Below are 15,436 nucleotides of genomic sequence, written 5' to 3' on the forward strand. Positions count from 1 at the left end.
CTCTGCAATGAAGTTACTGTGAAATTCCCCTAGCCGCCACACTCTGGCGCCTGTTTGGGTCAATGCACCTAACCAGCACGTCTTTCAGACTGTGGGAGGAAGCCAGAGCACCCAGAGGAAACCCATGCAGACACAGGGAGAACATGTGCACACCACACAGACAATGACCCAAGCCTGGAATCGAACCCAGATTTCTGGCGCTGTGAGGCAGCAGTGCTAAGCACTGTGCCATCTAATGTTAACACAGTAATAGCAATAATGTGGTAGCAACAATGTAAATTCATGAATCTGATAATATAAGATGTGAACTAGTATAACTCCAAATACATCAGATAAAGACTTGGAGGAAGTGTAGTTTAAGAGCCTGGCACTGGGACTGAGTGCATTATCGCCCACACAGGGAGGTAAGGACGCATGTGATCCAGACCTAAGGGTCAGTGTGAGGTTGAGCAGAGATGTTTAAAGACCTGAACATGGAGATAGCTCCTAACCTGTACATGTATAAATAGCTCTAGTGATTATTAAAGACTTAGTTAACCGATACTGTAGACTCCAAGGACTTTTTTAATATGTAACGTTCTGAAACCAATACACTGCCAATGCAACCAACAATCTCCCAATGCAAATTAGGAATACAATGTGCTCTCAGATAAATTACTAATCTTCATGTCAGCAGATCTCCTGAAGTAATGGGAGGAAAAGAAACATGATAAAAGCAGACGACATGTTAAATTTATTTATTAGTGTCATAAGTAGGCTGACATTAACACTACAATGAAGTTACTATAAAAATCCCCAGTCACCACACTCTGGCGCATGCTCGGGAGGGAGAATTTAGCACGATCAGTGCACCTAACCAGCACGACTTTTAGATTTGGGAGGAAACCAGAACACCCAGAGAAAACCCATGCAGACACGGGGAGAACGTGCAGACTCCGCACAGACAGTGACCCAAGCCAGGAATCGAATCCGTGTCCCTGACACCGTGAGGCAGCAGTACTAACCACCATGCCACCCTGATGTTCAAATTCTTAGATACTCGCGTAAAGCATAAAAGCAACTAACTGTTGGGATTAAAATTATTTGCGTTAGTGAAAGTAGTGTCAGCAGCACAGAACCAGACACTTCTTCAACTCACCAAGTCCTGGCTGCTTTGAATTGAATGGCAATGTTTTTGCAAATAATTTCCATATATTCGTCATATACGGTGGTCTAATTTGGTAGTGGGACAGTGCAGAATATTTTGAGTTGCTTGGAAAGATGCAAATGACAAAGTGTTGCTGGCAAACATAAGATGGGATTATTTTGGCTTGGTTGATGTTGCCAAAGGCCTGACGACAGTTCAGCTGCTGGTTAAATATCTCTCACGATCTTCTCTTCCATTGGAGAATGTTTAACAGACAGTCAAGTTGACAGTGCAAGTTTTGCACTCTAGTACAAAGTCAAAATAAGCCCCATTTCTATCTTTTGGTTTGGCCTTAACAATGTACTCTTTATCAATTCCTAGATGACTCGGAACCGCTGGAGGAAGATGGGATTCTCAAGCACCAGAATCCAAAATCTCACAGGCGTCCTGAGAGGGACCGTCAGCTTGACATGACTGAAGACGAGAAGGAGCAGGGGAGCTTTCCACTTCAAAATGAGGTGGGTACCAGCAAGGAGGAGGACAGCGTCGAGGAGTACCCTGACCTGCCATACGATGAGCAAAATGAAGAAACAATCCCCAGCTCACTGAGAGATCCGTGGCGCCGGTATGAAGTGTGTAACAAAGCACAAAGTATACTGGATCGTGGCGATGACTTCTCTGTGCCAAGTATACGGGACCATGTGGATAAACTTTCTGACCAGTCTGACGAGAGCACAAGCTACTCAAAAATTGAGGAGAAAGATTCCAGTCTCTCGGCGCAGGATTGTTATTCCGAGGACTTTGAAGCCACTTATTCCAATCAAGTAGATATGTTAGAATCGTCCCACAATAACAAGGCATTAGCATCTGATGGTGAGGTTAGGGAGGAGAAGCAGGACAACTCTTCGTTTAATTATACAACATTGCATTTTAATCAGGAGTTGTTAAGACACCTATCGGTTGAAGACCTGGCAAGTGGCCCAGACATCGAGGCGGAGACCATTCCGGAATCGTCGTGTACCGACAGTGTCGAAGAGTCGGTGGGTCAGTTTTCAAACAAAGGAAAAGGTTCAACGAGAGGAAATCAGGATTCTGGACCCGCTAACGAAACGCACAAAGATAAAAGCACCAGATCGGAACTTAAAGCAGCAGCGAACAAACACGTTAAATTAACTCACCAACAAAAATACCCTTATACCCTTGATAAACCGCACGTTTTAAAGGGTAGCAACACTGCTCAGAACTCGAAGGCAAACCGGCAACTAAAAGCACTGACTCCCCAAAGGTCAGCAATTAATGTGAGAACTTCAAGAAGCAATTCATCCAAGCCATTATCAAGAAAGATAACTTCAGAGACATCAATGTATGGCCGAGGCCAGCTTAATTACCCGCTACCAGATTTCTCCAAAGTGGAGCCAAGGGTTAAGTTTCCAAAGGATGAACAGGCCTATCAGAAACCCAGGGCTAAACCTGCCCTCCTGAGAGGCAACAGAAATGATTCGCAGTTTCTACTCCACTCTCCTGCAGAGATCGTCCGCCAAGTGCTGCAAAGCAGCAACGAATGTTCTCTGATCACCCCGACACCCCCCGGAGTAAAGGTGGTGGGAGAATGCCAGTCGCCGCAGCAAGCAACGGAAATGGTTTACCAACTGCAGGTAATTTGACTGAAACACTGCGTTGCTAACTTTGTTTCTAATTTGAGTGAGCAATAGGAGAATGCTGAAGGCTATTTGCTAAGCTGACCTGGATCGATTGAGCAAGAACCCAGTTTGAGGATTGGGTTAAAATGAGCTAGTAAAGGGGCTGATGCTCGATTTTCACCCTCACTGCGAATGTAAAAGAGAAAGGCTTGCGCTGTTCACCCCAGAGGATGCTCCAAAGATTTTCAATGTTATTGGAGGACTTAAAAAGTGTTGTCACTGTTGCAAGGCCAGAAGAAATAGGAATAAGATTAGACCATTCAGCCCCTCAAGCTTGCTCCCCCATTCAATAAGATCGTGACTGATGCAATATTCATCACGTCCACTTTCCTGCCCTTTCTTGTAACTCTTGATTCCCTTACTGATCAAAATTTACTTGTCGCAGCTTTATACACCAGGATTCTGCTCCCACAGCTCTCTGGCCAAGGAGTTCCAAAGACACTCAACTCTCAGAGAAGAAATTTCTCTTCATCTCAGTCTTAAATTGGCACCTCTTCATTCTGAGTCTTTGCCTCCTGGTCCTTGACTCTACCATGAGGAGAAACTCAGCATTTACCCTGTCAAGCTCTTAAGGATATATCTCAATGAGATCACCTTTCACTGTTCTAAATTCCAATGAGTATAGACCCAAGCTGAATAACCTTTCCTCATAGGACAATCCCTCCATAGCAGAGATAATCCTAGTGAACCTTCTCTGAACTAGCTGCAATCTTTCCTTAAGTAAGGGGACCAGTACTCCAGATGTTGTCTGTTCAGTATCTTGTATAGTTGCACCAATCTTCCCTACTCTTATTCTCCAACCCCCTTGAAATAAGGGCCACACTTAATTAGTCTTCCTGATTACCTGCTTCATCTGTGTTCCAGCTTTCTGTGCTTTGTGCACAAGTCAGGTTGTACTGCAGCTTTCTGTAGTTTGTTTCCATTCTGTTCTTTTGTTTTCCTTTCCAAAATGAACTTCACATTTTCTCACATTATACTCCATTTATCACTTTACCTATCAATATCTCTTTGTAAAGGTTTTACATCTCTCACAACTTGCCATTCCACCTATTTTTGCGTCATCTGCAAATTTGGTTACAATACATTTGCTTCCTTTCTCCAAGTCATTAATACCTATTGTAAATAATTGCACTGATCCTTGTGGAACCCCACTGGTTACAGGTCACTGACCTGAAAACAAAAACCCTTAGCCCCACTCCATGGCCAGAATTCTCCCCCAAAAAATTCTAAGTGTTGAATTTGCATGAAAATTGGAGTAATTCACGCTGTATTTTTCAGTAGAGTTCAGAGAAGAATCTCCCACACTCTGTGCACCACAAAGGCCACCAGTATAAATATCATTAAATTTTAGGGGCCGGGGCCTAGAGAGGCTGAAATTAGTATGCAGAGCGGGCTACTGCACATGTGCCAATCGGTCAGCCCCGAGATCGGTGCTCTGCTGGCCTCCCTTCTTACCCCACCGATCCTGACTGCAGAGTGGCAGTGGGACCTCCCCAACCCCCGCTGATCACCTCCCTAGGCCTGCGTCATCAGCCCCCACTTTGCCATGCCCCCTCTGGCCCTGCCCCATATGCGATGGGTAGTGCCAAAGTGCCCCTTGGGCACTGGCACCTTGTCTCAAGGGCAGTGCCAGGGGGCATAGGATGGCACTTCCAGGGTGCCAATGCCAAGGGGACACCCTCCCACGACCAACCCTCTGGGGGGGGCCCCGATTACCCCCCCCCCCCTTCACTCCAGCGGGATCAGTTCGCTAGCTCCACGGAAGTAAAGAAAGCAAATGGCATGTTGGCCTTCGTTGCGAGAGGTTTCGAGAACAGGAGCAGGGATGCGTTGTTGTAATTTTACAGGGTTTGGTGAGGCCACACCTAGAATATTATGTGGAGTTTTGGTCTCCTTTTCTGAGGAAGGATGTTCTTGCTTTCGAGAGGCGCCAATTTAAGACTGAGATGAGGAAAAATCTCTTCTGTCTGAGGGTTGAGTGTCTTTGGAACTCCCTGCTGGAGTGACATTCTGGGGAGCGGGAGATTCTTGCAGGCCCTGAGACTTCAGTCCGCTAATCACATTAAGATCTCCTCCCTGCATACATAATGAAGCACTGCATCTATTTCCAACATGGAGCTGACTGTGTCAGAAATCTGGCGCTGGAAGAGGCACCTAATTCCTGCTGCGTTCCAAATTCCTGATTCCACACTTGCTATGGCTGTGTCCCACTCAGGTTGTGCTCCTGTCCACTGCTCATGTGAAAAGCTCACTGATCGTGCACTTTCAATAGTCACTTTCTTAAGTGTAGCTGAGATGAGCTGAGATGGCTCATACTAGTGAAGCTTCAATAGGAATCAACACCTATTGAGGACCTAATCAGGCTTCGGGTGGTTGACAGTTAACTGCCACTCAGTCAGTTGCCTAATCAACCTTTTAACTGTCCTATGGAACGTACAAAATTTAAAGACTAAAGGAAAGACAGTTCAATTCCCACAGCGCTCCAAATTCCCCGTACCCACACTCTGACTGTGCCTCACTCAGGATATGCTCTCTCCCACTGCACATGTGCAAAGAACGTAAGAACATAAGAAATAGGAGCAGGAGTAGGCCATCCAGCCCTTCGAGCCTGCCCCGCCATTCAATAAGATCATGGCTGATCTGTCGCTGCTCAGTTCCACATTCCCGCCCTCTCCCCATAACCCTTAATCCCCTCTCTTATCAAAAACCCATCAACCCGCATCTTAAAAATATTTAGCAAGGCAGCCTCCACCACTTCAACGGGCAGAGAATTCCAGAGATTCACCACCCTTTGAGTGAAGAAGTTCCTCCTCAACTCCGTTCTAAACCGCCCCCCTTTTATCTTGAGGCTGTGCCCCCTAGTCCTATTGTCTTTTTTGAGCGGGAAGAGTCTTTCCACCTCTATCCTATCCATCCCATTCATCATCTTATACGTCTCAATGAGATCTCCTCTCATTCTTCTAAACTCCAACGAGTACAAGCCCAGTTTATTCAGCCTCTCCTCATAGCTCAACCCCCTCAACTCCAGTATCAGCCTAGTAAACCTCCTCTGCACTCCCTCCAAGGCCAAAATATCTTTGCGCAGGTGCGGCGCCCAAAAATGCACACAGTACTCCAGTTGCGGCCTCACCAATGCCCTATACAGCTGCAGCAAGACCTCCCTACTTTTATATTCAATCCCCTTCGCTATGAAGGCCAGCATCCCATTCGCCTTCCTGACCACCTGCTGCACCTGCAAGCTGGGTTTTTGCGACTCATGCACAAGGACCCCGAGGTCCCTCTGCACCGTCACCTGCTGCAGTTTTTCGCCCCGTAAGTAATAGTCCTTCCTACCATTCTTCCTACCAAAGTGGACCACCTCACACTTGCCAACATTAAATTCCATTTGCCATTTCCTGGCCCATTCACCCAGCCTATCTAGATCCTTCTGCAGACTCTCCACACCCTCCGCACAATTTGCCGTTCAAAGCTGTGGTTCAGGAACACACAAACAATAGTGTGATAATAACCAGATAATTTGTTGTTAGCTGAGGGATAATTATGGCCCTGGGCCTCAGAGAGAATGCCCTTGTTCTTCTTTGAAGTAGTGCCATGGAATCTTTGCATTCAACTAGAAAGCCTCATTTGTTGTCGTATCTGAAAGAAAGTGCCTACACCAGTGTGGCACTCCCTCAGTGGTGCACCGAGCTATTCCCAGCAGATAGTTCCTTCCATAAGGGGAATTTTGAGTCAGTATTGTGTGCCCTGAAATGACTGTGATATCAGGAGGCAAATATTTAATTTGTTGACAAGACATAAACATATTTGCTACTTCAGCAGAGGGAGCAACCCATGTGAAATAAATATGGTTAGTGCTCGTGTTAAAACGGTGGACAGAACGGGTCACACATTTTCCACTCCGATCACCAAGAACGAACCCTTAATTGACTTTGATTGTTATTCATGTTACGTCCCAATGATACTCGTGCTAAAGTTATTGCTCACATTTCATCAGTGCTTCCGATTTTAATGTGTTTGCCAAAAATAGCTCAGCAAACATTATGACAATTATTTCTGAACCGTTGTATACCTGTCCGAGATGTGCAAAGCCGACCAGCTGCCAGTGTTTTAGTTCCAGCTGACCTGTACTTCTTGCCACCCTGGATGTATATATGAGGCAAATCACCGGGATTTTTTGGATGTTTCTTCTTAACAGGAGGATTACCGCCGCCTCCTAACCAAATACGCTGAAGCAGAAAACACAATCGATCGATTACGGATTGGAGCTAAGGTAGGAAGACGCTGAAACCAAATGAAAAGAAATACTAAGGCTTGCGTTCATTTAACACTTTTGACACCAAACACCTCAAAGTGTTTTTACACCAATGATTTGATTTGATTTATTATTGTCACACGTGCTAGTGAAAAGCATTGTTTCTTCCATGCCATGCAGACAAAGTCTACCGTTCATAGAGAAGGAAAGGAGAGGATGCAGGATCTGGTATTCCTGTCATAGCTAGGGTGTAGAGAAAGATCTACTTAATGCGAGGTGTATTCAAAGTCCGATGGCAGTAAGGAAGGAGCTGTTTTTGAGTCGGTCGGTACGTGACCTCAGATGTTTGTATATTTTTTCCAACAGAAGAAGGTGGAAGAGAGTACATCCGGGGTGCGTGGGGTCCTTGAATTATGCTGGCTGATCTTCTGAGGTAGCTTAGAAGTGTAGTCACTATTGTAGTGTAGGAAATGTGGCAGCCAATTTGTGCCCAGCAAGATCCCACAAATAGTAATGCAATAATGACCACATTCTGTGCTGTTTTGTGGTTTGGACTGAGAGTTAAACAGTGGCCAGGGCAATGGGGATAACCACTCTGGTCTTCACTGAAAAAATGCCATCTGATCTTCTCCATCCTCTTGAGTAGGAAGATGGGGCCTCTGTTTCATGCCTCCTCTGGAAGATGGCATCTCTGACAGTGCAGCTCTCCCTCATATTTGCACTAGAGTATCAGCCTTGATTTTTGTGCCCAAGTCCTGGAGTGGGAATTAAACTAGAGGCCAAAGAACTACGATCTCAGCTACAACCGACATACTAATGCATGAAGGAAATTCTTTAAGTTGTTGTGACCAGAAACTTAGACCCATTAGATAGGCAAGTCTTTGTTTCAATGATTGCAGAAAATTAACTAAAGTCTTACATGTGTGATAGTCACCAATAAATCCAATTGGAAATTCAGAAGAATCTTCTTCAACAGCAATGAGTTATAGAATTTAGAACGCGCTACCACAAGAAGTTGTTGAGATACACAAAATGGATACATCTCAAGGGAAAGTAGACTAACAGGAGGGAGAAGGGATTAGAAGGATATGATGATAAGCTTAGATGAAGAGGTATGAGAAGAGGTTTGTTTAAAGCATAAACACTGGTATGGACCAGTTGGACCAAATAGCCAGTTGTGCAGGAGATGCTATGTAATATGTTATTACATATCACATGGATGGCATGGTGGCACAGTGGTTAGCATTGCTGCCTCACAGCACCAGGGACACAGGTTCAATTCCGGCCTCAGGTCACTGTCTGTGTGGAGTTTGCACCTTGTCCCCATGTCTGCATGGGTTTCTTCCAGGTGGTATGGCTTGCTCCCACACTCCAAAGACGTGCGGGTTAGGGGGATTGGCCATGCTAAATTGACCTTAGTGTCAGGGGCATTAACAGGATAAAAATGTGTGATCATGGGAATATGGCCTGGGTGGGGGATTATGGTCGGTGCAGGCTCGATGGGCCGACGGCCTCCTTCTGCACTGTAGGGATTCTATGATTCTTTCTGTACTGGTGGACGCAGGAATAGGGAGTAAAGACCATTAATTCTGCTTCGTACGGAAAAGGGCCCTGAAGCCTTCATTTCACAATGGTTTCTCAGGAGGGGGAGGGGGGAAACATGGCTACCTGTTTCTCACTTGAAAAACAAGCATCTGCCAAATGGATACTGAGCAATGATTTGAAGCAAAATTGTGAGATACATATGGGAGGAAACTTTTCCCCTTACTAGTAGGTCAATAACCGGGGACATAGATTTAAGACAAGGAGCAGTTTTAGATGGGACTTGAGGATAAACTTTTCACCCAGAGGATGGTGGGAATTTGGAACTCACTGCCTGAAAGGATGGTCAAGTCGGGAATCCTCACAACATTTAAGATGTATTTAGATGAGCACTTGAAACATCATAGAATGTAAGGCTACAGACCGAGTGCTGGAAAATTGAGCTAGAATAGATAGGTGTTTGGCTGGCCCAGACGCAATGGGCCGAAGGGCCTATTTCTATGCTGTAAAACACTACGTGGGGGAGATCTCTGGCACTTCATGCCGGCAGGATTGTCCGGTCCTGCCAATGGCGCGCCCCTGACGTGTGTTTCCCATTGGCATGGGGTGGAATCAATGGGAAGTCCCATTGATAGCGGTGGAACAGAAGATCCCACTGCTGGCCAGCAGTGTGCTGCCTGCCACCACCAAGGTAAACACCGCGGGGGAGGCCAGAGAATCCCACCCATTGACTCTATGATAATCCTCGACTCCTTATAATCCTTATACACCTGTGACTGTGTGATCAAATTCCCCTCCGACTCGATTTTCAAATTTGCTAATGACACCACCGTAGTGGGTCAGATCTCAAACAATGACAATTTGGCATGTCCGCTACCAACTTTTACAGATGCACCACAGAAAGCACTCTTTCTGGTTGTAAATTTAAGTTTATTTATTAGTCACAAGTAAGGCTTACATTAACACTGCAATGAAATTATCAAAGCTGGTATGGCTCCTGCTCTGTCCAAGACCACAGGAAACTACAGAGGGTCGTGAGCGAAGCCCAGTCCATCACACAAGCCAGCCTCCCATCCATTGGTTCTGTCTACACTTCCCACTACCTCCGAAAAGCACCTGCATTATTAAGGACCCCATGCATCCCGGACATTCTCCCTTCTGTATTCTTTGGTCAAGAAAAAGATACAAAGGTCTGACGACATGTACTAACCGACTCGAGAGCAGCTTCTTCCCTGCTGCCATCAGAGCTTTGAATGGACCTACCTCACATTAAGTTGATCGTTCTTTGCACCCTAACTATGACTGTGACACTACATTCTGCACCTTCTCCTTTCCTTCTCTATGAACAGTATAGTGCACAAGAAACAATACTTTACACTGTGTACTAATGTATGTGACAGATATAAATCAAATCAAATCACAATTTTGGCAGTTGGAAGGGGTTAATGCATTAAGTTGTCATTTTGACCATTTGCAAGGAGCTGACATATTGGGGAATCTGTAGAAACTGTTGTTTAGGAGCTCCACAACTGAGGATTTCAGCACAAGAGCTGTGAGAATCCATCTGGGTGGAATTGTTGTCAGTGCAGACTCAATGGGCCGAATGGTCTCCTTCTGCATTGTAGGGACTCTATGATTCTATGATTCTATCTTAGTCAGGGTCCAGTTGTCTGCATTTAGCAGCTAATTTAAGCTGTTTCCTTTCAAAAGTGTGAATGGACCGGGACCAAGATAATGACAGATAATGGTGCTTAATGGCTTTCTCCCATCACGGCTCGAGTAGCCCGTTTTCTGCAATAGGCCCTCTAGGTGTTTTTTTTCAATGCCTGTTCATATGTGCAACCACGAGACAGAAAGGTTATGAAGAATGTCACAATATATGTATCACAGAGTTTATTGGGCCAGTTTTGTGCTTGTGAGCACCACCTGAGCAGGAGATTTCAGAGGTTTGGAGCATTATTTTTGAAGTCAATGGCAATGCGATGCACACCCCGCCCACTCCTCTCACCTTGCTCCACCTCCAGTGATTGAAAAGAACGTTCCATTCTGTAGCAATGTATATTCATGATAAAGTACAATAAGGTGGCTGCTGGCCCATTTGTGGGTGGGTGTATTTAACACTGCCCTCAGTGTCTTCATTGTTTGAATAGTTCTCTTGACAGACACGCTGAGTGTAAGCATTAGTTACCAGAGACAAGATCCAGGCAGAGCATTGATCTAAATGGCATACACACAATAACAGGGCTGTAATTCTGGTGAATCAAAGTAAAAGTACGTCACCCAATGCTCCAAGAATGGGTGGTACGATGGCACAGTGGTTAGCACTGTTGGCCTTACAGCGCCAGAGACCCAGATTGAATCCTGCTCTCAGGTGACCGTCTGTGTGGAGTTTGTGCATTCTCCTCGTGTCTGCATGGGGTTCCTCTGGGTGCACCGGTTTCCTCCCACACTCCAAAGATGTGTGGGTTAGGTTGATTGGCCATGCTAAATTACCCCTAGTGCGAGGGGGATTAGGAGGGTAAAAATATGGGGTTAAGGGGATAGGACCTGGGTGGAATTGTTATCGGTGTAGGCTCAATAGGCCAAGTGGCCTCCTCCTGCAGTGTAGGGATTCTGTAACTCAATGATGAAATGCAACCATTCATGAAATGAGTGCTGCCTTCATCAATCAGAAAGGGGAAGGTCTGCATCAGCTTATTGCAGTGTTCTTCTTGCATGTAATGATTTGTTTTTGGCAAAAGGTTTTGTTTTGTGTGTGTAAAGGTGTTGGCATGTGCATTTATTTAGGAAACAAACACCAAAGGTTTAGGAAACAGCATTGGTGAAGACTCTTTTGCATGGGGTTGTCACGTCTTTTCAGGAGTCGGCACTGAGAATGTAGCTGCTACCGAGACGTTGTGTAATGGTGTGCTGCACTCTCTTACACCATGTATCCAGCTTGCTTTTGCAGCCCAGTGTTGTTTAATAACCATGTGAGAAAGCCTGTCGGTAATGTCACCTGGCTGATGTGATGGTAGTTTTTTTTTAAATTGTGCAGATGCCCTCTTCCTTGTAATGAGCACTTTGTTAAAATCGAACAGATTGTGAGGGTTGGCAAAAGAAGAGAATTGGGTCTGGCTCCCAGTCACTTCATTAGAAATTTGAAACGATTGTGCCCCTCATTCTTTATTGATATGATTGAGTCCAGATTTTTCCAGAGAAGAAGCAGGGGGATTGGTGGCTGTAATATCATGCACAACCAGTGAGTTATGAAAAGCATTTCCTGATCTCAACCTGCAATATCAAATTCCCTCGCCAGAATTATTGTAAGCCCGTGCTGATTCTTAATTCATTCTCATTCTGAATGGTGGAATATAACCAACAGTTTACTCAGCAGAGGCTAATGAGTTTATTTCTGTGTGCGGAGAGCGATCCATTCTTAGGAGTCAGTTATAAACACGCTGAAACTCCTGTATGGCGGCACAGTGGCACAGCGGTAGGGATCCTGGTTCTATTCCCAGCTTGGGTTACTGTATGTGCAGAATCAGCACATTCTCCCCGTGTCTCCATGGGTTTCTTCCAGGTGCTCTGGTTTCTTCCCACAGTCCGAAAGACGTGCTGGTTAGGTGCATTGGCCATGCTAAATTCTCCCTCAGTGTATCTGAACAGGCGCCAGAGTGTGGCGACTAGAGGAATTTCACAATAACTTTATTGCAGTGTGAATGTAAGCCTACTGTGGCACCAATTAATAAACTTTAAACGTTTTTGAATGGTCCTATTATATATTAAGCTGATCTTTCTCTTCACCCTATCTGTAACTGCAACACCATATTTTGCACCGCCTCCTTTCCTTCTCCTCTATGTACTTTATGAACAGTATGTTTTACCTGTATACTCCTCACGGTATCCCAGTCCAAAGATGTGCGGGTTTGGTTGATTGGCCATGTTAAATTGACCCTAGTGTTGGGGGGACTAACGGGGTAAATATGTGGGGTTATGGGGATAGTGCCTGGGTGGGATTGTTGTTGGTGCAGACTTGATGGGCCGAATGGCCTCCCTCTGCACTGTAGGATTTGTGACAATAATAAATCAAATTGACCAAATCAAGTAGTTATTCAGATTAGGGAATCTGAGATAAAGGTCTGTTACAAGATGCAAGGAACCAGGCAGGAAGGATACACACATACTGGTTATGAGGTTATGAGGGAAGATACACAGTTAGTTCCTGGGGAGAAGCATTGCATCTTGGAAATTATGGTATTGTACAGCTTATCATGCTCTACAATGAATGGGATGTTCCTGGAAAAGGTGTGGGGATTTATTCAGCTCAAGTGTTTGCAGAGTTCCTTAGGTTTCACAACAGTGACTATCAACAAGCAGTGGAAACAGGTTGGCAAACAGTTGTGGCACTAGTGACATGCCTGAACTTGAGTGGATACACATGGTGTTAAACTGTTGCCAAATGCTGCTTATTTCTTTGTTTCGCATTCACCTACTGTCCCATAGCAACGAGGCAAGCCTTGTGAAGAATGACATTAATCCGTTTTCACATTAGGCTATGTTTAGATTCGGAATGTGCTTTTCACTGGATTTCAGGGAAATTCCAAGACGTATCTGCTACAAGTCCACAAATAGAATTGGAAACAATTTGGCCAAAACTCTCACTTTTAGAAACACAGGATGACTGATATGAGAAATGCCACTTGACGCATTGAAGGTATTTCTTAGGTAGTATAGGAGAATTTTAAGATGCATTTAACTCATATCATACTTAACCTGCTGTGCTCCCCTGTAGAGAATGAGAAAATGGTTCATTCTTCTTCAATGTTCTGTCCTTATATAAACTAACATGAGAAAATAGTTATAAGGCAGAAATCTCACTGGTACTGTTTTGCTTGAAGGCATCAGCTATTATAGGACCAGATTTTCCAGTCCTACTGCAGTGATGGAAATTTGGCTCAGCATCAAATTCTCCATTCTCGCTGATAGGGCGGTGGTTGTGAACGGCCGGAGATTCCCGATCATGGTCACCCTTGCCCTGGCAGTCTGCTGGGGGTCCTCCATTACTTATAAAGGGCAGAATTTAAGCTAGTTAAAAATAAATATGGGTAACGACCAATTAAAAGCCCTATCCCAGACTTGCTGACAGCTCTGCTGTTGCTTCAGTCCTCCAGGACCTCCAACCACCTCATTGGCCACCTGTCATATCCACAGTCCAATTAGGGATGGTGGATGGGTTTCTGAGTCTGCAGGGCCCATCAAACAGCCCATAGCTTTGGAAAGACAGCAGTCCACTGACAAGGGGTGAGCTACCTTTTTTATTATTCATTGGTGGGACATGGGCGTCACTCGCTTGCCAGCGTTTATTGCCCATCCCTACTTGCATGAGGGCAGTTGAGAACCAACCACATTGCTGTGGCTGTGGAGTCACATGTAGTCCAGACCAGGTAAGGACGGCAGATTCTCTTCCCTAAAGGGCATTAGTGAACCAGATGGGTTTTTCTGATAATCGACAATGGTTTCATGGTCATCAGTAGATTCTTAATTCCAGATATTTTTTATTGGATTCAAATTCCACCATCTGCCGTGGCAGGATTTGAACCCTGGCCCCCGGGACAAGAGCTGAGTTCCTGGATTAATAGTCTGGCAGAGAGACACTAACGCTCGCACCTCACCCTTGCCGATATTGTCTGAGGTGAGAACTCACCAGTCCATTGACCTGGTGCCCTCCTCCTTCCTCATGGTCCCACCTTCAAAGCCACCCCAATGGGACTGGGAAGGTTCTACACATAGTGAGAGCCTAGTCAAGATGCAGAGCAAAAAGTTCTCCTCCTGCCCTCATACATTTACCATTACTTTCTGAAGAAATCATAGAATCATAGAGTACAGAAGAGTCCCTTCAGCCCATCATGACTGCACCAACACATGAGAAACACCTAAACTCCCACCTAATCCCATCTACCAGCACTTGGCCCATAGTATTGAATGTTATGACGTGCCAAGTGCTCATCCAGGTACTTTCTAAAGGATGTGAGGCAACCTGCCCCGGACCACCCTCCCAAACATGCCTTCCAGACCTTCACCACCCTCTGCGTAAAAGTTTTCCTCACATCCCTCCTAAAATCTCCTGCCTGTCACCTTGAACCTATGTCCCCTTGTGACTGACCCTTCAGCTAAGGGAAAAGCTACTCCTTATCCACCCTGTCCATGCCCCTCATAATCTTGTACACCACGATCAGGTCACTCCTCAGTCTTCTCTGCTCCAGTGAAAACAACCCAAGCCTACCCAACCTCTCTTAATAACTTAAATGTTCCACCCCAAGCAGCATCAGATGAATCTCCTCTGCACGCCTCCAGTGTAATCACATCCTTCCTATAATGTGGCAACCAGGACTGCATACAGTACTCTAGCTGTGGCCTCACCAAAGTTCTATACAACTCAAAGACTTCCCTGCTTTTGTAAACAATGCCTCAATTGATAAAGGCAAGTGTCCCATGTGCCTTTTTCATCACCCTACTAACATACCTTTCCGCCTTCAGAGATCTGTGGACAAACATGCCAAATCCCAAACTTCACCTGAACCCTAACTGGAATAACCAGCTGGAAGAAATTCTCAGCGTCAGCATCAAGCCATGAACATTTCTACAAAAGTACTTGTTGTTGTATTTAAAATGTGATGTTGGTCTAAGTGGCCCTTCAGTAGGATTGCCACAGCAGAAGGCAAACACTATAATTGGCTGGTATGGTCGATCGTTATAAAACCCATCCAGTTCACTAACGTCCTTCAGAGAAGGAAATTTGCCATCCTTATGGCCCACATACGACTGCAGATCCAC

The 15,436-nt window shown here is 45.3% G+C and overlaps 1 protein-coding gene across 5 annotated transcripts in view; it reads left to right on the forward strand.

The window, feature by feature from the left end:
* akna (AT-hook transcription factor) overlaps positions 1 to 15,436 on the forward strand; it is a 168,322-nt gene that overhangs the window by 68,211 nt on the left and 84,675 nt on the right. For all 5 annotated transcript variants that reach the window (XM_080211889.1, XM_080211891.1, XM_080211892.1 and 2 more), the window contains 2 exons: positions 1,508 to 2,781; positions 7,022 to 7,096. In XM_080211889.1, the coding sequence (XP_080068015.1) occupies positions 1,508 to 2,781; positions 7,022 to 7,096 (1,349 nt within the window). The remainder of the gene's footprint in view (positions 1 to 1,507; positions 2,782 to 7,021; positions 7,097 to 15,436) is intronic.

Source organism: Carcharhinus amblyrhynchos, chromosome 25 (assembly GCF_965287045.1).
Source record: "Carcharhinus amblyrhynchos chromosome 25, sCarAmb.v2.hapA, whole genome shotgun sequence".
Classification (NCBI taxonomy): Eukaryota; Metazoa; Chordata; class Chondrichthyes; order Carcharhiniformes; family Carcharhinidae; genus Carcharhinus; species Carcharhinus amblyrhynchos.